The following is a 22,321-nucleotide window of genomic DNA, read 5'->3' on the forward strand; positions in this document are numbered from 1 at the left end:
GCAGTTGGAACTTATTACCACAACTAAAATATAATAATATAGTCTGTGACAAAATGAGTTTGTCCATTGTGGGACATAGAAATGTACCATCCATATGATAATTTAGGCGACAACCCCGTATAACCCCTCCTCTATCCTTAATGCTTCAGTTTTTTCAAGTGTCCCAGAAGGTTTGGGCACTTTTTTTCAGCGCTGCCTAAAAAAAGTCTAATTTTGCTAGCCTTTTACCTTCATAATATTTTTTTTTTTAGTCTGTGACTTCAATTAAGATTCCTTACTGCTCTGCTGCTTGAACGGGTCTTTACATAGCCGCTGTCCAGATGGAGAGCTTTTTACTATTAACTTTGAAGGCTGTACAATGAGTTTGCTGTGCTGGACAAGTGGGTCTAGCGTAAAATGTGACCTTCAAACACTAGGCTCTGCATTATGGCATGCTTTCTATATCTTCTCATACTGCGTTACTTTACTTTCCATACACCGTGGGGTGCTTTCCGTGTCCAGGGCCGCAGCACATCTCCAGAGGTGACCCTATCTGAGGCAGCTTTGTTATACAAGACTGGTTGGGCTGAAGCAGTGGAAGCTACATTTTTTAGCTCCTTTATAAATTTCCTGCCACCACTGGTTTTTACTGTGTTAAGGGTTAAAACTGAGAGATTGAGCATTGATGTCATCTGCTTGATGGAGTGCTTGTTACCCCCCCCCCCCCCCATTCAGCCTTGAGGAAGCCCCTTCCTGCTACTTCCCCTGAAGCACCACTTGAATGTCTGGTCTGGTTCTACTGCCCACACACAGTGACATCCCCTTCTCCGGTTGCCTAAAACTCATCACCAGCTTCCTAGGTTTGTGAGTACTTGGGACTCACTTTGGCCCTAGTTTCTTACCACTACTCTGCGCAACAGGTCTTCCCTAGGCGGCACAAAGGACATTCCTACTGCCACAGGTGACCTCAGCCTATACTTTATCAGTTCTGTGGGTGTGTACTAGAAGGGAGCAGTTTCTGTAATCTAGAGCCTGAGGCCCCTATTGTTATATGGTCATCATCAGAATTTCCTGCAACTGCATCAGGTGGTGCCAGATCTTCCATGTCCACCAAGACTTCCATGTCAGGGGCTACTAAGCACGCCCCAGCAATATTTTTGGCAGAGTCTGTTTTTTACTCTTCTGAATACTCAAATCTTACTGAGCCTGGGAGTTCTGTTGCCATCTCTAATTCATATTTATAGCCCCAACAGTCTACCTGTGGAGAAGCTGTTGGCTCACCTGCAGTTGATTTACAGGGAGTTGTTTTACATAGGTTGAAAAAAGACAGCAGTCCCTCTAGTTCAACCAAAAAAATAAAATACAATCCCACATACACAATCCTATACTCACAGTTGATCCAGAGGAAGGCAAAAAAACGTTCCGTATTTGGAGATTAAATCTCTTTTCCTCTAGATGTAAAGAGTACCCCCTTGTCCTCTGTGATGACCTTAAAGTGAATAATGCAACACTAAGTTCACTATATGGACCACTTATGTATTTGTACATGTTGATCACATCCCCCTTTTAATATTCTTTTCTTAAGAGGAAATTGATCCAGTTCCTCAAAATCTTTCCTCATAGCTGAGCTCCTCCATGCCTCTTATCAGTTTGGTTGCCCTTCTTTGCACTTTCTCCAGTTCCCCCGATATCCTTTTTGAGAACTGGTGCCCAAAACTGAATTGCATATTATAGATAAGGTCTTACTAATGATTAGTACAGGAGCACAATGAGATCTCTCTCTGGAGTCCATACCTCTTTTAATACTAGGAAGGACTTTGATGGCTTTGGAAACCGCAGCTTGGCATTGCATGCTATTAAACCTTATTAATGCAGTGCATACTCCTTACATCTGGAAGATCAGCCTGCATTTCAAAGTCTAGGGTCTTTTCAAGCTCCTACAGCTGCGAGGACCTTCCTGCTGCACCCACTATTTGGATCGTCATTGTGAGGACTGGAAACACCCTAAAGGATTCTGGGCCAAATATGGAAGTGTGTCTGAATGTTTTCACCTTGAGAGATATTTTATGAATGACTGTTGTCTTCCCCCTATAAATGCACCAGTTATCCTTGTTAACAGGACATACTGTGTCAGAATGGGTAGATTCCCTCTAAAGAGATCCCTTCATTGCAGAGGATGGTCCTTGCTTCTAAGAGTAAATGTCTGTAGTTTTGTGCTTTAGTTGTGAAAGCTTGTTACAAGCATCACAAACATATCTCTTGTGTCTTGCATGGGACTGATGCCCATACAAGTGTGTATGCCACCCTGGCTGTATCCTTGGAGAACAGATGATGCATCCAAGGAACATCTGACTTGATTTCCATTTGAGGGATTTCTTTGGACCTGCTCTTAACACTGTCATTAGCAACGACATAGGTTGTTGACATTTGCTCCTGCCTCAGTGTGGGGGACTTGTGGAAGGGGCAGAGGAACATCATCCTTCCATTTCACCAGTAGCTGCCCATAGGCATTTAAACCCACTCTGCACTCAGGCCATGAGGCTTGAAGTTGGACATCATCTAACCCCTCAGTTCCACCATCTATAGGTGCATCCCCACTTCAACAAGTGGACTACTGTTTATCTAGATCGGTCCTTGGATAGTTCACATGCCTGACGTAGGGATCCTGTGCATCTCTGAAAGGTTGCATTCCTTGCTTGTGATGTGATCACGTTTCAATGAAAAAAAATAGTTTGGACTTAATTTGAAGGTCTGTGGTGTGCTGCCAAATATTTACAGTTTACACTGGGTAGTTTATCTTACTGGTATTTGGGTGCTCAGGACATCCTCTGTGGCAGGCAGGCTAAACCTTTGAGTTTGGCATCTTCGTCTTTCATCCTTGTCAAGTTACAGACCTTAACTATACCTTTCCAGCTCTTTCTGGGTTCTCTACACCCTGGGGCCTTTGGCTTTTACTCTGGTAGGAGCTTGCCTTTGGGAGTAGTATCCCACATAGACTCATACTACAAAAGTTTTTATTCTTGGATACTGCTAAATTCTTTGTTGTGCTTGATAACCCTCAGCTTTACCCCACTTTTGAGGGATCTCCTTAGCCCCAGGTTGAACAAGGACCAGTTCTTATTGTTCCCAGGTCGGACCTTTCTATTTAGTGTGCTCTGGGAACACCTTCCCCATTCCACAGCAGTGTTCCTTATATGCTGACCCACAGCACTGGACCTAGTGGCTTTTCATGGTAGTCCTGAGCGTGGAACACTCAGGATACCCTTCCTTATGAGTTTTCTAGTTTGTTGCTGTCAGAGCCATACTGTGGTCTGAACATCTGCAGGCCTCATCCAGATATGACTCCTCAGGTGTCTAGTGTTAATGACCATGGGTCACCAATAAGTGGGGCAGTAAAGATTTAGTCCTCACTAGAGAAGTCCACCCTCTGTCTACCTTTTTTCCATTCTGCCGAGTTCATGGCTTTTAGGGTGCTTAGGGAGTTCCCCCTAACTTTTCTGCCTCCCTCTCAGTTTGGAAGTTTGGACCCCCCCCCCATATCATGTACGGGATACTCTGACTGCTGTGTGTCAACACTTAGAACGTTTATCTGGTTCCCCAGAATTGATCATTCCCATCTCATTGGGTAATAATCAAGGAAGTCCATAGTCTAACTTGATTCTTGATTTCCACTGAACAGCACATGAGTGCTGCAAAAGTTTATCTTTGAAAGATCTGGGGACTCTCCCTGAAATAGGTCTAGTGACTTGGTCGATCCCTACAGTGGATGACCTAGATTACTTCACTCTTGTTTATATTGTCACTACTAGAAATATTGCCTTCTGGATCTCCTCAAATGAGAGTTTTTACATGAAAGTGTGCGGATTTAGCATCTGGGTGCCCCTATTTTTCTGCTTGACAGATCCTTGCATAATAGTTCTGTACTTTCCTTGACTGCCAGTAGGCAGAACACAATGGGCCCCTAGTACAGACATCCCCTATGGGGAATAGTGCAAGATCAAAGTACTTATTGAGGCCAAATTGGCAGGTGATAGCCGAATTGCAGTAGTAAGCAGAGTAAGTTCCCTAAAATTCCAGAGGATGTAATACTGTTCTGGGACAGGTTGGATGACTTAAAGCCATGTGTTGGAGCAGGGCTTAGGCACGTTTGCAGTGTTTTGATGGTAGGTGTTCTGCTCATCCTGTTTTTGATGCTTGTGTGCACTAGTCTGGGTTTGCTGCCTTCCCATTTATATGGGTGCCATTCTCTTACCTTACCTTTTCCTTCAGACTAACTTTGGAAATCATTTATCTATTTTAATATTATATTGTGAGGACCTTCACAACCATTGTTATCCCTTTGAAATTGCTTGACCTCCTTTCCTCTTAATGGGAACCTCTTTTTACAAAGTTCTAAAGGTAGGTGTGCTAGACATGGGTCTTTTATGGCTGACTGATCTTCTCTTTGGACCAATAGTTTTCCATATTTCTCTCTAGGGACATATTCTTTGGGTCCTAAAGTGGTTGTAAAGGCAGAAGGTATTTTTTATCTTAGTGCCTTATATGAGGTCTGTATGCAGCAGCCCCCCTAATACTTACCCAAGGTCCATCTAGTTCCAGAGATGTTGCATGAGAGACTCTGCTGTCTGGGACTCCAGCCCCCCCCCCCCCCCCCCCCCAATGACTGAGAGCACAATTTGCCTCCCACTGCTGTCAATCAAAGTCAGTGAGCCAATGAGGAGAAAAAAATGGCGGGCCGGGCAGAGACTCCTTGTCTAAATGAACACAGGGAGCTGTGGCTTGGCTTGGATGCCCCCATACCAAGTTGCTTGCTGTGGGGTCACTCAACAGGAGGGAGGTGTCCAGACCACTGAAGAGGGACCCGAGAAGAGGAGGATCTGGGCTGCTCTGTGCAAAACCACTGTAGATCAGGTTTATCATCTTTTCCCCAAAAAAAAAATAGACTTTAGTATCACTTTAAAGTGGTTGTAACCCTAAAAAATAAAAATAATTGATCTTGTTCCGGTGCTGTATGGTGCTTGTGCATTCTAATTAAAATACCTGGCTGATCCTGCCTGGCGCTGCCCTCCCCAGTGTAAACTCACCATGTTTATCATGGCTGTTGATCCATGATACCGTGGCCAGTTTACGTGCCTCCGTCACCCGCTGTCTATCCTCTCTACCACTCCCTCCCTGCCTGTCATCTAGTCTGTGCCGATCTGCTCCCTGCCCCTCCCCTCTTGCTGCTAAAATAACTGTGTCTTATTCCTAGAATTCACTGTTAGATTGTTATCTGCACCAGTGTACGTGCTTTAAAAAAAAAGCAGCTTTATACCATATTTTATAGCGCCTTGTTGACGGTCTAGTTTTCTTGTGTTCTGGTACGCTTTTATTTCACCTGGTTTGTAGACCATTGGTTGTCTCTCCAGTCTTTCTATTTTGAGCCCGTTATTCCCTCCGGTTGAAGCATCCCCTTGGTGATTACTTCATTCTGGTCTGAAACACCAGGTTGAACCCCTGTGCAGTTTGCCTGTCTTGCAGAGGGCTTCACCTTGTCTATCTTTTGGTTCTGACATGGGCCCTTTTTCTGAAAAAAGGATTATTTCCACATTTTTGGTGGATTGTCTATGTTGCACACCCTTCATTAGGACTGCTATTCAACACCCTGAAATTAAGATTTTCATGTTTCCTATAAAAAAAAAACCTCTTTCAGTTTATTAAGGGTCTAGCTTCCTGAGTTTTGTTTGTTTTTTGCTAGTCTTGTGTTCTGCTTGCTCACAAAACTGATGCATGCTTTGTATATTAAGGTCATGCAGTAGTTAAACGGGAGCAGACATAACATTTTTCTGTTTAATAGTGTCGTCGGTGACAGTATAACCTAAATATTAATAAATTCTTATGTCCCTTAAAGAAAAAGATTTTACAGTAGATACTAAAAGTATATTTTTGAGGGCACGACTCAAATATAAATATAAAATATGTATTCAATTTTCTGCAGTGGCAGACCCAGGTAATCTTTATGCTAAACATTTTTTCCCTACTACTGGCATATGGAAATCTGTTATGTCTGGGCTCACCTCTGAATTGGTCTAAAAGGACTATAGACCAAAGATCAATACTGTAAAGACAAGCTACTTGTCACCTGAAATCAGATAACATAACACATCTCTAATTTCTATAAGGTAATATATTTTATTATGTCCTTTATATAACAATTTGTGCTTCAGTCTGAGCTGTTCTGTTGGATTTTAACAGGGTCCAGGTAGAACCAGCTCTCCCAAGAATCCATGGAAAACCATTCTTTTGCAGTGTAATGACACATTTCGTGTTCAGCTTGGAAGACTCTTGGTACATCTTTTGTCTCCGTCTCAAAACACTGAAGAACGAAAAGAAGTCCTTGAATTAGTCAATGAACCTAAATATGAAGACATGTTAAAGGAATGCTTATGCCCAGGTTTGCAAGTAAGTTCAGCTTAATAATTAAGATTTACAAATTATTTATCAATATGTTATATATTCTAGACCAGTGGTTCTCAACTGGGGTTCCGCGGAACCCTATGGTTCCACGAGAGATCCCCAGGGGTTCTGCGGCAATCTGCCAGTCACAGGCAGCTGACAGGAGGATCACACAGACAGGCAGAGATATACAGGCAATCAGCTGGCATCCTATTGGCTGTATCGCACTGTTCACCGCCGGCCCCTCCTCCCCTTTCTGTCTTTCCCGGGTGGTTATATGTGACATCATCTGGGGTGGACAGGATAAGAGGAAGAGAGGCCAGCAGGGAACAGCACACCACTGTAGGAGATATGAAATTTGGAGGAGTTCAGAAGCCAGAAGAAAGCCGGTACTCAAGTGTTCCCAGCTGTGTCCCACTCCCACTCCCCCCCCCCCACAATGTGCCTAACAGTCTGTCCCATGTCATGTCTCCTGTTGCATGTAATGTTCTCTGCCCCCATGTAATGTCTCCTGTCATGTGCCCTGTTCCATGTAATGTGCCCTGCCCCCTGTAATGTCTTCTGTCTCATGTAATGGCCGCTGTCATGTGCCCTGCCCTATGTAACGCGCACACACACACACTTTATCTCAAATTGGACCCAGAATGAATCAGCTCTACAGAAAAAGAAAGCATAGGTTTACCATGAATAGGTATGTTTTAATATTCTTTTATTTAATGCTATTTCTACAAATAATTTTTAACAGCTGGCTGATCATACCAATGTTCTGTGAGCTGTATTTGTGAACATTATTTCAGGGGTTCTTCGAGATCTCAAACTTTTTAGCATGGGTTCCCCAAAGGTAAAAAGGTTGAGAAACACTGTTCTAGACAGCACATTTCATTTTACTTCCTGTCAGGACAATAAATTACGAGAAATCTTAGTAAGGTGAGGACATTTTAAACTTCTAACCAAGGATGCGCTCAGGCATGTTTGGAAGCTTTTCTGAACCCACCCACGACAAAATAGGTCACAACGTCAGGACTTTGATGCAGTTCAACCACTCATGTTATGCTGTATGAATATATGGTTGCTTGGCTGTACTATGAAATGATTATTGTATTCCTCCAACTCTGTATATGTGTTTCTCCCCTTTTTCATACTTCTACGTACAATTTTGGGTAGTTAAACACCCCCTCCCCCTTTTACACACACAAGAGTTCTACATGATCTGAGTGTTTCTTCCGTGTCTCTCTGTAGTGCCCAACATCTGTGTGCCGTTTAGAATGGCGATTATGATGCATCTTTAAGCTTTAAGTCACAACTTCTCTATATCAATTCCCTTAGATGTTCCCTTCATATGTGCACATGCACTATGAGTAATGCAGCTAGTTACCTTTATTGCAGCATCTATTGTTTACACAAATGGTTTAAATAACGCACACATACGTCGTTCAAAACTTACGAGCATGATGTATCCTTAGGCTGTAGGCTGCAACCTAGCTATATTAATTCTTTTTAGATGCTCCCTCAACATGGGTACTCGCATCAGGAATAACGTAACCAGTTACCTGTATTGCAGCATCTACTGTTTACAGAAACAGTTGTAATAACCCTTCTGTAATAACTATTCGGACGGTCACCATCACGGAACTAGCACACAGATCATATGAATAATATGCTAACAATCTCATAAATTGTAGTATGAGTATAAATTAACCTTCTATGATGCATGTTTTATGTCATTATCTATGACTGTTGTGTATCCAGTGATTCTGTGGTCAGCCTGACAGCCTCCCTTGGGCGCTCTGCAACCCTTTACGGCTTCCCAGCAAGGTAGGGGATTAGCGTCAGCATCCCCCTTACATGTTCCCATGGTGACCATATCCCTTGGCTACTAGGGGGAACAATACCTTGCCATCTGCGTCTTGTGATCATCCCCGGACGTTTGCTGACATACCGCTCATGCGCAAATTTTTCTTGCATCAGGTTTTTTGCGGCGAGGATGACGCCAGTGGTCAGAGATTCAGGGACGCCAAGGGTTCCACACAGCCACATTTTCTTTTCTTTTTTTGGCCATGACACTATATCCTGTGTTGGGGGGGGGGGGGGGCAGATGTTTCCCACAACAGATTTAGCTCAATGTAAGTACAGCATCTCCCATATAGGACAATCTGCTTTCTTGTCATTAGGCTTGAAGTCGATTTTAGGCTGTAACCGATAAGCATATTGTAATTATAAATTAATAATACATTAAGCACTAGGCGTCCGCGCTAATGCCGAAAGACGGCTGCAGCACGGACGCCAATTGCCGGTAGGCCGTCCCTGAACGTCCTCCAGTTTACTTCCACAATGCGTGCTCCTGCGGGCGCGCATCGGGGAAGTTCTGTGCTGGTAGTGTTCCTTGGACACAGCCAGTCACAGATCGCTGTTAATGTCCAATCACAGCAGCCGTTTACAGCACGATCGGCGTGTCCAATGAGAGATGATCTCACACATAAACATATGAGATTATCTCTCATCGCTGGTTCTCCCTCCTCACACAGACAGTGTGTGAGGAGGGAGAGATGAATGGCTTAGTCAGAGATGCAGCGGGTTAGTGAAAAAAAAAGTAAAGTGCCCACCTGTCGCCACTGCCACGTATCAGTGCCACCTGTCATGAGTTCCACCTGTCAGTGTCACATATTGGGGCCATTTGTCATCAGTGCCACGTATTAGTGCCATCTGTCATCAGTGCCACGTGTCATTGTCCTGGTGCTCCAGGGCCTTCAAAAGTGGTCTCTCTATGTGGCCAGACTGTGAAAAAGTCCCACACATGTGGTATCGTAATACTCAGGAGGATTAGCAGAATTTATTTTGGGTGTGTCATTTGTGGTATACACATGCCATGTGAGTGAAATTACCTATTACAATGACAATTTTGTGGGAAAAAAATCTTCATTTTGCAAAGAGTTGTGGGAAAAAATGACAACATCAAAAACCTCACCATGCATCTTACTAAATACCTTGGAATGTCTACTTTCAAAAAAGGGCTCATTTGTGGGGTATTTGTACTTCCCTGGCTTGTTTGGGTCGCAAGAAATGAGATGGGCCATCAGTACATCAGGTGTGATCAATTTTTTATGATTTGTACCACAGTTTATAGACTCTGTAACTTTCACAAAGGCCAAATAATATCCACTAATTTTGATTATTTTTACCAGCGATATGTAGCAGTATAAGTTGTGGCCAACATTTATGAAGAAAAATTTATAATTTGCAAAATTTTATCACGGAAACAAAGAAACATTTTTTTTTTTTTTTAATTCGGTCTTTTTTCATTTATAGCGCAAAAAATAAAAAACCCAGAGGTGATTAAATACCATCAAAAGAAAGCTCTATTTGTGGGGAAAAAGGACAAAAATTCATTAGGGTACAATATTGCATGACTGAGTAATTGTCATTCAAAGTGTAAGAGCACCGAAAGCTGAAAATTGGTCTGGTCACGAGGGGGGTTTAAGTGCCCAGTTGTCAAGTGGTTGAAAACATTTTTTTTTATTATTTATTTGGCTCTTTTCTCTGCCCATAGAGCCGTTATTTATCATGCATAATTGAAGCTAAGTCATATACCCTATTTTTATTGACAAACTTACTTTTACTTTCACCCTACTCAAGGTAGTAATTATTTGCCTCATTCACCTTATTCCACCGCAATTTTATCATGACCGCACTGTTATTTTTTACACACATACAACATAACAATTTTTGTTACCATTTATTTGGTTGTTCTTATTTTCCCACTAGTGTTTACTGGACTTATAATGTCATGTCACTACCCATCACCACCTTATTTATAAATGGTTATTATTCACATTGTTTAATTTCGCACATCTTGCCTACTCGGCACTATTGTTGTCATACAAACCACCCCTTTCATGTATAATATGTTTATCACCAGATTATACTCTTCATAGGACACTAGTTCTCTTGCAATGAGCTCACACATTGATAAAGAATATCTATAGTGGATGTACATTTTGATAGGAAAAGGAACTAGATATTAGTGTCAGGAGTCCAATCATCTCTGATTCCCTCTTGATACTTAAAGCGGGGTTCCACCCTAAAGTGGAACTTCCGCTAATCGGAACCCCCCACTCCGGTGTCACAGTTGCCACCTTTCAGAGGGGAGGGGGGTGCAGATACCTGTCTAAGGCAGGTATTTGCACCCACTTCCTGGCATAGACTCCCACGGGAGTCTATGCCTCTTCCTGTCCTGGCGCTCTGTCTGCTGGGACACACACGGGTCCCAGAGACAGCGCGGACCATTCCTTTTGCGCTGCGCGACTCGCGCATGCGCAGTAGGGAACCGGGAAGTGAAGCCGCAACACTTCACTTCCTGATTCCCTCACCTGGAATGGTGGCGGCAGCAGCCGAGAGCCGATCGATTGGCCTCGGCTGTCGACATCGCTGGATCCTGGGACAGGTGAGTGTCCATTTATTAAAAGTCAGCAGCTGCAGTATTTGTAGCTGCTGGCTTTTAATATTTTTATTTACAGTGAAATCCCTCTTTAATTTGCTGCAGGTGCCACTTTTTTGCTTCCCTGCCCTAGGGGGTGTCTCAGTGTGGTTGTAAGCCCCTTGGGCCATATTTCCTTTCCTGGAGAGGCCTGGATGTCCATGGAGTGCACTGGATCCTTCAACGGATTTTAAAATTTCTGGTTGCGATATCTTTCATTTCACTCTTAAGCGGTAAATAGAACAGCATTGTGCTCGTGAAAATTGGTGCATAATGTATGATACCACCTTACAACTGACATGTTCAAATATATTTATTTAGGAGTCGATCATTCCCCAGAAGAAGACCACGACAAAATAGGTTGAAACGTCGGGACTTTCATGCAGTTCAACCACTCATGCTGTATGAATATATGGTTGCTTGGCTGTACTATGAAATGATTATTGTATTCCTACAACCAGTGTTTATACAGTATTTTAACACTCAACATTTTCATACTATGCCCTATTCTGCTGCATAAAAACCCCCCTGGGGGTACTTCCCATATTCTAATTCTGAACCCACCTGAACTATTCCACCAGGAAATGGTACCGTACACACCTCCAGGCAGGGAAAGCCTCAGATGCTTATGACTGCAGTGTACAGTCGCAGCTTCCTGGTGGGATAGTTCAAGTGTGTTCAGACTAGGATCCCAGCATGCCTGATCGCTTCTCTATTTTTGACAATCTTTAAATTACTGGTTGAGTCTCCTTCCCTATATTTATTGCACATGGGTTGGAAAGGGGGAACAAGAGAAAATCTTCGACAATAGCCCAAAAAAATGGCTGGACAGCAATTTTGCTTTAACCACTTTAGCCCCGGAAGGATTTGCCTCCTTCCTGACAAGGCCATATTTTGCAATATGGCACTGTCGCTTTAACTGACAATTGCGCGGTTGTGCGACATTGTACCCAAACAAAATTGATGTTCTTTTTCCCCCCCCCCACAAATAGAGCTTTCTTTTGGGGTATTTGATCACCTCCGCTGTGTTTATTTTTTTGCACTATAAACAAAAAAGGCGACAATTTTGATAAAAACATAATATTTTGTACTTGTTGCTATAATAAATATCCCCAAAAAAGCTTAAAAAAGACAAATATCAGGCAGATTTGTATTCTTCTTCATTTTTTTAAGGAAAAAAATTGCAATAAGCGTATATTTATTAATTGGTTTGCGCAAAAGTTATAGCATCTACAAAATAGGAGATAGACTTGCATAGTTACATAGTAGGTGAGGTTGAAAAAAAGACATAAGTCCATCAGTCCAACCTATGTGTGTGATTATATGTCAGTATTATAGTTTATATCCCTGTATTTTGTGGTTGTTCAGGTGCTTATCTAATAGTTTCTTGAAACTATCAACGCCCCTCACTGAGACCACCACCTGTGGAAGGGATTTCCATATACTTGCCGCTCTTACAGTAAAGAAACCTGTACGTAGTTTAAGGTTAAACCTATTTTCTTCTAATTTTAATGAGTGGCCACAAGTCTTGTTAAACTCCCTTCTGCGAAAAAGTTTTATCCCTATTGTGGGGTCACCAGTATGGTATTTGTATATTGAAATCATATTCCCTCTCAACCGTCTCTTTTGCAGAGAGAATAAGTTCAGTGCTCGCAACCTTTCCTCCCAACTAATATCCTCCAGACCCTTTATCAGCTTTGTTGCCCTTCTTTGTGCTCGCTCCATTTCCAGTACATCCTTCCTGAGGACTGTTGCCCTGAACTGGACAGTATATTCCAGGTACGACCGGACCAGAGTCTTGTAGAGCGGGAGAATTATCGTTTTATCTCTGGCATTGATCCTCTTTTTTTAATGCATGCCAATATTCGGTTTGGTTTGTTAGCAGCAGCTTGGCATTAAATGCCATTGCTGAGCCCCCAGGTCCTTTTCCATCCTAGATTCCCCCAGAGGTTCTCCCCCCAGTGTATAGATTGCATTCCTATTTTTGCCACCCAAATTTATTATTTTAAATTTTTCTATATTGAACCTCATTTGTCATGTAGTTGTCCACCCTATTAATTTGTTCATATCTTTTTGCAAGGTTTCCACATCCTGCAGAGAAGTTATTGCCCTGCTTAGCTTAGTATCATCCGCAAATACAGAGGTTGAACTGTTTACCCCATCCTCCAGGTCGTTTATGAACAAATTAAATAGGATTGGTCCCAGCACAGAACCCTGGGGGACTCCACTACCCACCCCTGACCATTCCGAGTACTCCCCATTTATCACCACCCTCTGAACTCGCCCTTGTAGCCAGTTTTCAATCCATGTACTCACCTTATGGTCTATGCCAAGGGACATTATTTTGTACAGTAAATGTTTATGGGGGACTGTGTCAAATGCTTTTGCAAAATCCAGATGCGCCACATCTACGGGGCCTTCCTTTATCTAGCTGGCAACTCTGATTACTGCTAATGATACCGTTCTCATTACTAAAATCTTGTTTATAGTCCCTTATCATTCCCTCCAAGAGTTTACCTCCAAGAGACTGTTGTTGCAGCTGCACTAGACACTTCAGTTCCTGTATATATCACACAAGAGGTTTTTTTCTTCTACCATTTGCAATTTGGAAAGAAGATTGATGTGATGATGTCTCTCCATAGTGGGGATAACGTAGCAGATCCCCATCTAGTGCTCTTATTGAGGTGCAGGAGGCAGGGGATCAGGTAGATCTTCCCAAAGATTTGGAAGATAGTTATTTATCCTCTTCCAAGGATCCTAATATAGAAGGAGTAGCATCACAACACAGGTTGTTGTGCACTCTTACTAAATTGGTTCGTTCAAACTTTTTGCTGCCTGCAGCGCGGGCTCTTGAGGAACCCACCTCTAATTTGGGATCATTAAAACCTCCTCCATCTGGGAAAATCCGGATAAACAATATTATCCTCCTAAGAAATTCTCCACACTTTATCCTATGGAAGAGGATTTCTATAAGAAATGGGGGCTTCCAGCAATTGATACTGCAATCGCCGGTTCTTGCGGGAATTGGGGTATCTCAGTCCATTAAGGAACAGTTTGTGTAGATACTTAAAATTTTGCATGATCAGCAGGCCCAGCAGTGGGCTGGTGTATCAGACGCACTATGTTTCACAGTAGATGCTATGAAAGATTCTATCATTCAAGCCTCACGGCTTATGCTTGGACTAGTGCATTCTTGCAGAGTTCTATGGCTGAAAAATTGGTCAGCCGAAGCACCGTGTAAAAAGATCTTAGCCAGTTTCCCCTTTCATGGTGAACGGCTATCTGGAGACGATCTGGATAGATACATCCAAAGGATCTCTAATGGGAAAAGCTTCTCTTTTGTAAAGAAGTTGTTCAAACATTTCTCCTTTAAGCATGCTGCCTCACCTGTGCCAGGGGCATCAGCCTCTAGGCAGTCTCGACGGCCTCAACCGTCAGGTTCAAGGGGAAGACCCCAAGGGTAGCACCAGGGTCAGAAGAGATCTTGGGTCAGACAGCCCACAAAAGCAGAATGCTAAAGCCTCCTTATGAAGGGGCGCCCCTGCTGGGGTGGGGGGAAGGCTCCTGCAATTCTCAAAGATCTGGCAGGAACAATGTCAGAACAGATGGGTGGCTTCTGCAGTTTCTCTAGGTTACAAACTAGAGTTCCGAGCATTTCCATCTCCTCGTTTTCTAAGGTCAAATGTTCCCAAGGATCCAGAGAAAAAAAAGTCTCTCTCTCTCTAGCTCTGGATCATCTATTATCTTGGTGATATCAAAGGTTCCCTTAGTGGAACAGGGCACAGGTTTTTATTCAAACCTTTTCACGGTTCCAAAACCAAACGGAGACGTAAGACCCATTCTAGATCTCAAAGATCTGAATCGGCACTTAACCGGTTCCCGACCGGCGCATGCCGATGTACGTCGGCAGAATGGCATGGGTAGGCAAATGGGTGTACCTGTACGTCCCTTTAAATTTACCACCCTGCCATCGCGAGTGCGCCGGCAGCGGTGCTCTCGTGTGCCGGGCGGGACCCCCGTGAGTCCGGTCGCGGCTGTTGTAAACATTTCCCCGTTCTGCCTAGCAACTAGTGACACTGATCTCTGCTCCATGTGATTGGAGCAGAGATCAGTGTTCACTAAATGAATGCCCAGCCCCCCACAGTAACACACGCCTAGGAACACTTAACCCCTACACTGCCATCCACTGGTTAACCCCTTCACTGCCAGTGTCATTTACACAGGAATCACTGCATTTATATAGCAGTGATTGCTGTATAAATGACAATGTTCCCAAAAATGTGTCAAAAATGTCCGATGTGTCGCTATAATGTCGCAGTCACAATAAAAATCGCTGATCGCCGCCATTACTAGTAAAAAAAAAAATAATAAAAATGCCATAAAGCTATCCCCTATTTTGTAAACGCTATAGGTTTTGCGCAAACCAATAATCGATTATTCCGATTTTTTTTTTTTACCAAAAATATGTAGAAGAATACGTATCGGCCTAAACTGAGGGAAAAAAATGTTTTTTTTATATATATTTTTGGGGGATATTTGCTATAACAAAAAGTAAAAAATAATGCGTTTTTTTTTCAAAATTGTCACTCTATTTTTGTTTATAGCGCAAAAAATAAAAACCGCAGGGGTGATCGAAAATCACCAAACGAAAGCTCTATTTGTGGGAAAAAAATTACGTCAATTTTGTTTGGGAGCCACGTCGTATGACCGCGCATTTGTCAGTTAAAGCAACGCAGTGCCGAATCGCAAAAAGTGGTCTGGTCTTTGACCAGCAAAATGGACCAGGGCCTTTTGCCTGAAGTCAATCCGATCGGCTGTTTCCATCCTGCAAGGAAGGGAGTTCTTGGCTTCAATCGATATCAAAGATGCATATTTGCATGTGCCAATATTTCCCACTCACCAGAAATTGCTGTGCTTCGAAATAGAAAATCATAATTTTCAGTTTGTGGCCCTGCCATTCGGTCTAGTCACAGCACCACGGGTGTTCTCAAAAATTCTGGCACCTCCTTTAGCCAGTTTAAGGGCTCAAGGCATAACGGTCCTAGCCTATTTAGACAATCTACTTTTAATAGATCATTCAGTCTCAGGTCTAAACCAGAGTCTGGTCACAGATGTAAACTACCTGGAATCTCTAGTTTGGATACTCAACCTAGAAAAATACTCCCTAAAACCATCAAGGAGATTACAGTACCTGGGGCTGGTCATAGAATCAGTAACATTTTAGGACGAATTCAACTTATCAAAGCAAAGAAAAATCCTTCTATTCGGTTGTGCATGAGATTGTTGGGGAAAATGGTTTCCTTCTTCGAGGCCGTCCCTTACGCGCAATTTCACTCAAAACTACTTCAAAACACCATCCTGACGGCCTGGAACAAAAAAGTTCAGGCCTTGGATTTTCCAATACACTTGGCTCCCGATGTACGTCAGAGCCTAAATTGTTGGTTGATATCAACAACCTCCAAAATGGAAAATCGTTTCTACCAGTTTCCTAGAAAGTGATGACAACAGATTCCAGCCTTCTAGGCTGGGGAGCAGTCCTGGAAGATTTTGTCCAGGGGAGATGGTCCAAGTTGGAGAGGACCTTGCCTATCAACATTTTGGAGATTCTGGCAGTACGTCTGGCCCTAGAGTCTTGGAGGTCAGACTCTGGGATTGGTCAGGATTCAGTCCGACAATGCCACGGCTGTGGTTTACATCAATCACCAGAGGGGCACGAGAAGTTGTGCAGCCCAAAAAGAGGTGAATCATGTTCTAGCTTGGGCAGAACACAACATTCCTTGCCTATCAGCAATTTATACTATGTATAAGGATAAGGTAGTTTTACATCCTCATCCTGAATTCCTACCAAAGGTGCTAACAGGTTTTCATTTAAACCAAGGTATTGTTCTTCTTTATTTATTCCCAAAGCCTCTATCTAGGGAAGAAAAGGCACTACATTCCCTTGATGTAAGAGCGATCACAGTCTATTTAACCACTACAGTACAGGGCACTTTCGCCCCCTTCCTTCCCAGCCCAATTTTCAGCTTACAGCGCTCTCGCACTTTCAATGACAATTGTGCAGTCGTGCTATGCTGTACACAAATTAAATTTTTATCATTTTGTTTGCACAAATAGAGCTTTATTTTGGTGGTATTTATTCACGACTCTGTTTATTTTTTGCGATAAGAGCGGAAATTTGGAAAAAAAACGTTTTACTAATTTCTATTTTAAAAGAAATCCAATAAAATCAAGTTTTGGCATGAATTTAAGCCAAAATGTATTCTGCTACGTTTTTGGTAAAAAAAATTCTGTTAAGTGTAATAATTGGTTTGTGTGATCACAGACATATGTACGCAAATGATCATGTGCAGATAATCAGTGGGACATATGTGGGGGACATGTGTTTTTATTATTTGGGGACATGTGTTTTTATTATTTGGGGACATGTGCGTTTACACTAGACTGGTGATCACTAAGTAAAAAGCTGTAAAAAAACGCTCATACTCACTGATCACCAGCCGGCTGCAGCGATCCGCTCTCCTCTCCTCAGCGATTACTTCAGTGTGAGGAGAGGAGAGCCGATTGCCTAGCAACCGGTTGTTTGTTTACATCACATGATGTCTGTGATTGGACACAGCCGTCATGTGATCAGGAGGGCCAAACACAGAGCCCTCCTGCCGATCTGAGATGCGCTGTGTCCGGGTGACACAAGCGCATCGGGATTGCGCCAATGCGCGGGCGATCCCCCCTTCTGAAGTATGTTCCTGAACGTCCAGTCCGAAGGAGAGAGCTCCTACCCAGCCATATATATACATTGGCCTGGTGGGAAGTAGTTAAAGGCGACCACTCAGGTTCGCTAAACAGATGTTTTATTTGTGCTGCCAGAAGGCCCAAAATGGGGACAGGCAGCATCAAAATCTACTATTTCCAAATGGATTTGTCAAGTCATTATTCAAGCTTACGGCTTAAAGAAGAAAATTCCTCCTTTTCATGTGAAAGCACACTCAACCAGGGTGATTAGTGCCTCTTGGGCGGTGCATCATCAGGCCTCTATGGCTCAGATCTGTAAGGCCGCAACTTGGTCTTCAGTTAATACAGTTACCATATTTAACAAATCGATGTAAAATGTCATGAGGATATTGCCTTTGGGAGCGCAGTGTTCTGCGGGCTGCAGTATGAGTCCTCTGGCCTCCTTTTTTTGTTGTGTCTCCCTCCCTTCAGTTGCCATTGCTATGGGACATCCCACATAGTAACTACTATGGCTCCGTGTCCCCTGATGTAAGAAAATAAAACAGGATTTTTAAAACGGCTTACCTGTAAAATCCTTTTCTTTGATGTACATCAAGGGACACAGATCCCTCCTTTCTTGGTATACACTTGTATTGCTTGGGTACAAAACTAAGGTACTTCCTGTAGTGGGAGAGGTTACATAGGGAGTATACTTCTTGCCTTAGGGCGTGCCAGTGTTCATCACCTATCAGTGGCCCTATAACCCACATAGTTAGTACTATGGCTCTGTGTCCCCTGATGTACATCAAAGAAAATAATTTTACAGGTAAGCTGTTTTAAAAAATCCAGTTTTTTGGCCATAACTGTAGTAGTAGAGCAAAACTAGTAGGCATTTACCGACAGAGACCGCTTTCAAAGTTCTATGAAAGATTCGGAGAGGTGCTGTCTGTGCACAACCTACTACTGAGACGTGTGGTGCTGTGTGGGAGCATGCATACAGACCAGCTTGCAGCAGAAAATTTCCGCAAAATCTATTCTTCTTTCCTCCATGATATAAGAGCGGTCGGTGACTAGTAAAAAATCAGTAGGCTGCCATGTGAATGTTTCAGCAGCCAGCTCAACCAGCAGCAGAAGTGGCTCCTTACAAAAATGCAGGGGTGCCAATTGTTTTGGGCATAACTGTAGTAGTAGAGCAAAACTAGTAGGCATTTACCGACTTAAACCGCTTTCACATTTCTACGGAAGATTCGGAGAGGTGCTGCCTACGCCATTGAAGAAACACCTGCTACTGCTGGCTGGTCTGTATGCATGCTCCAGCACTCTGCTTTTGTAATAGACTGTGTCATGAACCTTGTTTCATATCACTAAGGGAAAAAAAGCAGCATCGTGAAGGTCAACACGGACAAAGATCCAACAACCCCAGAAGTGTTTGATTTTTGTGAAACATTAGCTCAAGAAAACTTCATTAAGAAGGAAAGTAAAAAAAAAAAAAAAATCAGGGAGGAAATACTATTTTTTCCAGTTTTGCTCTACTACTACTACTGTATTTTGATTTTAAAAAATCTGAAAACAGGGTCTCTTTAATGTTGTTTGTTGTATTTTTTTAAACATTCAGCGCCTCTTTATGTTTTGTCAATATTAATCTTCAGGTTCAAAATAATGTAAGCATATGAAAAAATACTTATGCAAAAACAGGATTTTTAAAAACCGCTTACCTGTAAAATCCTGTTCTTTGAAGTACATCAGGGGACACAAATCCATAGTAGTTACTAAGTGGGTTATAAGCCACCTTGAGGTGATGGACACTGGCACACACTAAGACAAGAAGTGCATTCCCTATATAACCCCTCCCACTACTGGGAGTACCTTAGTTTTGTAGCCAAGCAATATACGTGTATACCAAAGAAGGGAAGGGCCTCTGTGTCCCGTGATGTAATTCAAAGAAAAGGATTTTACAGGTAAGCCGTTTGTAAAAATCCTGTTTTCTTTTCATACATCAGGGGACACAGAGCCTTAGTAGTTACTATGTGGGATGTCCCATAGCAATGGCAACTGAAGGGAGGGAGACGCAGCAAAAAAGATAGGGCATTAAGATACTAGAGGACTTATACTGAATCCTGCAGTACACTACGCCCAAAGGCAATATCCTCTGGACCCTTTACATCGATTTGATAGAATCTGGTAAATGTATGGACTGAAGAGCAAGCTGCGGCCCTGAAGATCTGAGCCATGGAGGCTGGTGATGCACCACCCAAGAACCACTAACAGCCCTGGTGGAGTGTGCTTTAACATGAAAAGGAAGAATTTTCTTCTCTAGACCATAAGCTTGAACAATCACGTGACAAATCCATTTGGAATTAGGTTTTGATGTTGCCTGTCCACATTTAGGACCTTCCAGCAGTACAAACAGAACATCTGTTTTGCAAATCTAAGCAGTCACCTTTAAATAGACCTTGACTGCTCTCACTACATGGGGAATGTCAGCACCTGGACTTGAACCCGGGACCTCAGCTGTGTCTGGCAATGAATCTTCTCTCTGAGCTATCTGAGATGCTGGACAGTGCCTTGTCAGATCCTTTAGACAACCCTGCCTTGTACCTTGATTTCAGCTGAACCTTGAACTCTTTGCTCCTCCCATGAACTTCCTGATCTAAGCCATGTCTCTGCACTTCCTCCTTGCCAGAATATTGTGCTATCTCCAGCCTGTATCTCGCTCCTGTCTTCCCTGCTGCCGCTTATATTTGCTACTGCTCGTTATCGACCCTTGGCTTGTTCCATGACTACGCTTCTGCCTGATCCCAACCTGCAACTACTTGTTACCGACCTTTTGGTTTGCTTACTGACCTTTTCTGTTTGATCCTTACCTGATCATCCGCTACTGAACCCCGGCTTGCTCACATCCTGGTGGGGTGATCCTGAGGACCGCAACCTGGTACTAACACGCAGCTTAATCCATCTCCACCTTCTGGAGCTCTGGTGAAAACCGGTTAGTACTTAAACTCCGCACCTCAGGTGAGCCTGTGTCATCTGCCAGGGTGACTGTCTGTGCTCCTATCCTGCTGGTTAGTGGTAGTCCTGCAACTGCTATAGCAATTGGTCTTCGAGCCTGACCCCTGATCATGACAGGGAATGTAGTGAGTTCTCTTCCCTAGATCGAGGCTCTGGAAAAAAAGAAGACATAATAATATCCTGGTTTAAATGAAAACCTGTCAATACCTTCGGTAGGAATCAAGGATGAGTCCCCAATACCACCTTATCCTTATGCATAATCAAATATGGCTCTTTACAAGACAGAGCCACCAATTCCGATACCCTTCTGGCAGAGCATATAGCAACCAAAAAGATAATTTTTCTGGGCCACCAGAATATCCTCTTTCTGTTGCTGCTTGATCCTGCAATGAAGGCACGGAAACGCATAGATTAGTGAGAAGTAATCCCATGGAAAGACCAAGGCGTCTGTTCCGCACGCTAGGGGATCCCTCGTCCTTGACACAAAGTTGTCGACCTTTTTGTTGAATCTGGATGCGAACAGATCCACGTCCGAAACAGCAGAGATCAGTGACACTTTCCACTTGGCAGAACGGGGAGATGCTAATATAAACTAGCATCTCCCCGCTCTTCCTCTCCATGAGGCGATCAGGGGTATCCCCGCTGCCATCGAGTCCGTTGGACCCGCGAGCCGACTCATGGAGGTCCCGGCCAGCGCAATTTTAAAGGGACGTACACGTACGCCCATTTGCCCAGCTGTGCCATTCTACCGACGTACATCGGCGTGCGCCAGACGGGAACTGGTTAAATACCACCAAAAGAAAGCTCTAATTGTGGGAAAAAAAGGACAACAATTTTATATGGTTACAGTGTTGCATGACTGAGTAATTGTCATTCAAAATGTGAGAGCACAGAAAGCTGAAAATTTGTCTGGTTAGGAAGGGGGTTAAGTGCCCAGTGAGTAAATGGTTAAGCTGCTTTTTCATAGTTTCATAGTTAGTAAGGTTGAATAAAGACACCAGTCCATCCAGTTCAACCTGAGTGAGTGTCTACAATTGTCCTTATCCCTTGCACACTCAGTCCCCACAATCCAAGGTCCCCATTCATATACTAGGGCCAATTTTGGACAGAGGCCAATTAACCTACCTGCATGTCTTTGGATTGTGGGAGGAAACCGGAGTACCCGGAGGAAACCCACGCAGGCACAGGGAGAACATGCAAACTCCAGCAGGTAGTGTCGTGGTTTGGATTCGAACCAGCGACCATTCTTACTGGCAGGTGAGAGTGCTAACCACTACACCACCGTGCCTCTGTTGCTCCCACCCATCTCCATTCTGCTACTTAGCGCTTTATGCACAGCCCTGGAAACTCACAAAAAACACTTTTTTCTCTATCCTTGCATGTGCAGTCCACTTTCCCGCATGCTTGAACTTCTGAGCTGGGAGGAAAAGCAGACTATGCATGTGTGGGTAGGGAATGAAGTTGAGTGCTCTCATGAATTTATGGGGCTGTGCATCGAATGCTCAGTGTTCATCCTACCATCTGCAGAGCAAAAAGGGGAGGGCAATGGAAAGAGCAGCTTCAAAATATGTAGAAAATAATTAATAGCTATCAAGTATATGCTTTGCTACTGTATAGTAGTAAAATCATAGCTCATTTATTAGCTGACACTGCTGGATTTCTGGGTGTTGCAAGCAAGCGAAGTAGCACCTAATGGAAGTGAAGGGTATGAGGTCA

At 43.2% G+C, this 22,321-nt stretch overlaps 1 protein-coding gene across 2 annotated transcripts in view; it reads left to right on the plus strand.

Moving 5' to 3' along the window:
* Positions 1–22,321, plus strand: part of LYST (lysosomal trafficking regulator) — a 568,355-nt gene that overhangs the window by 367,032 nt on the left and 179,002 nt on the right. For both annotated transcript variants that reach the window (XM_077486620.1, XM_077486621.1), the window contains exon 30: positions 6,214–6,420. In XM_077486620.1, the coding sequence (XP_077342746.1) occupies positions 6,214–6,420 (207 nt within the window). The remainder of the gene's footprint in view (positions 1–6,213; positions 6,421–22,321) is intronic.

Source organism: Lithobates pipiens, unplaced genomic scaffold (assembly GCF_037356315.1).
Source record: "Lithobates pipiens isolate NorthernLeopardFrog02 unplaced genomic scaffold, aLitPip1_a1.2 Scaffold_18, whole genome shotgun sequence".
NCBI lineage: Eukaryota > Metazoa > Chordata > Amphibia > Anura > Ranidae > Lithobates > Lithobates pipiens.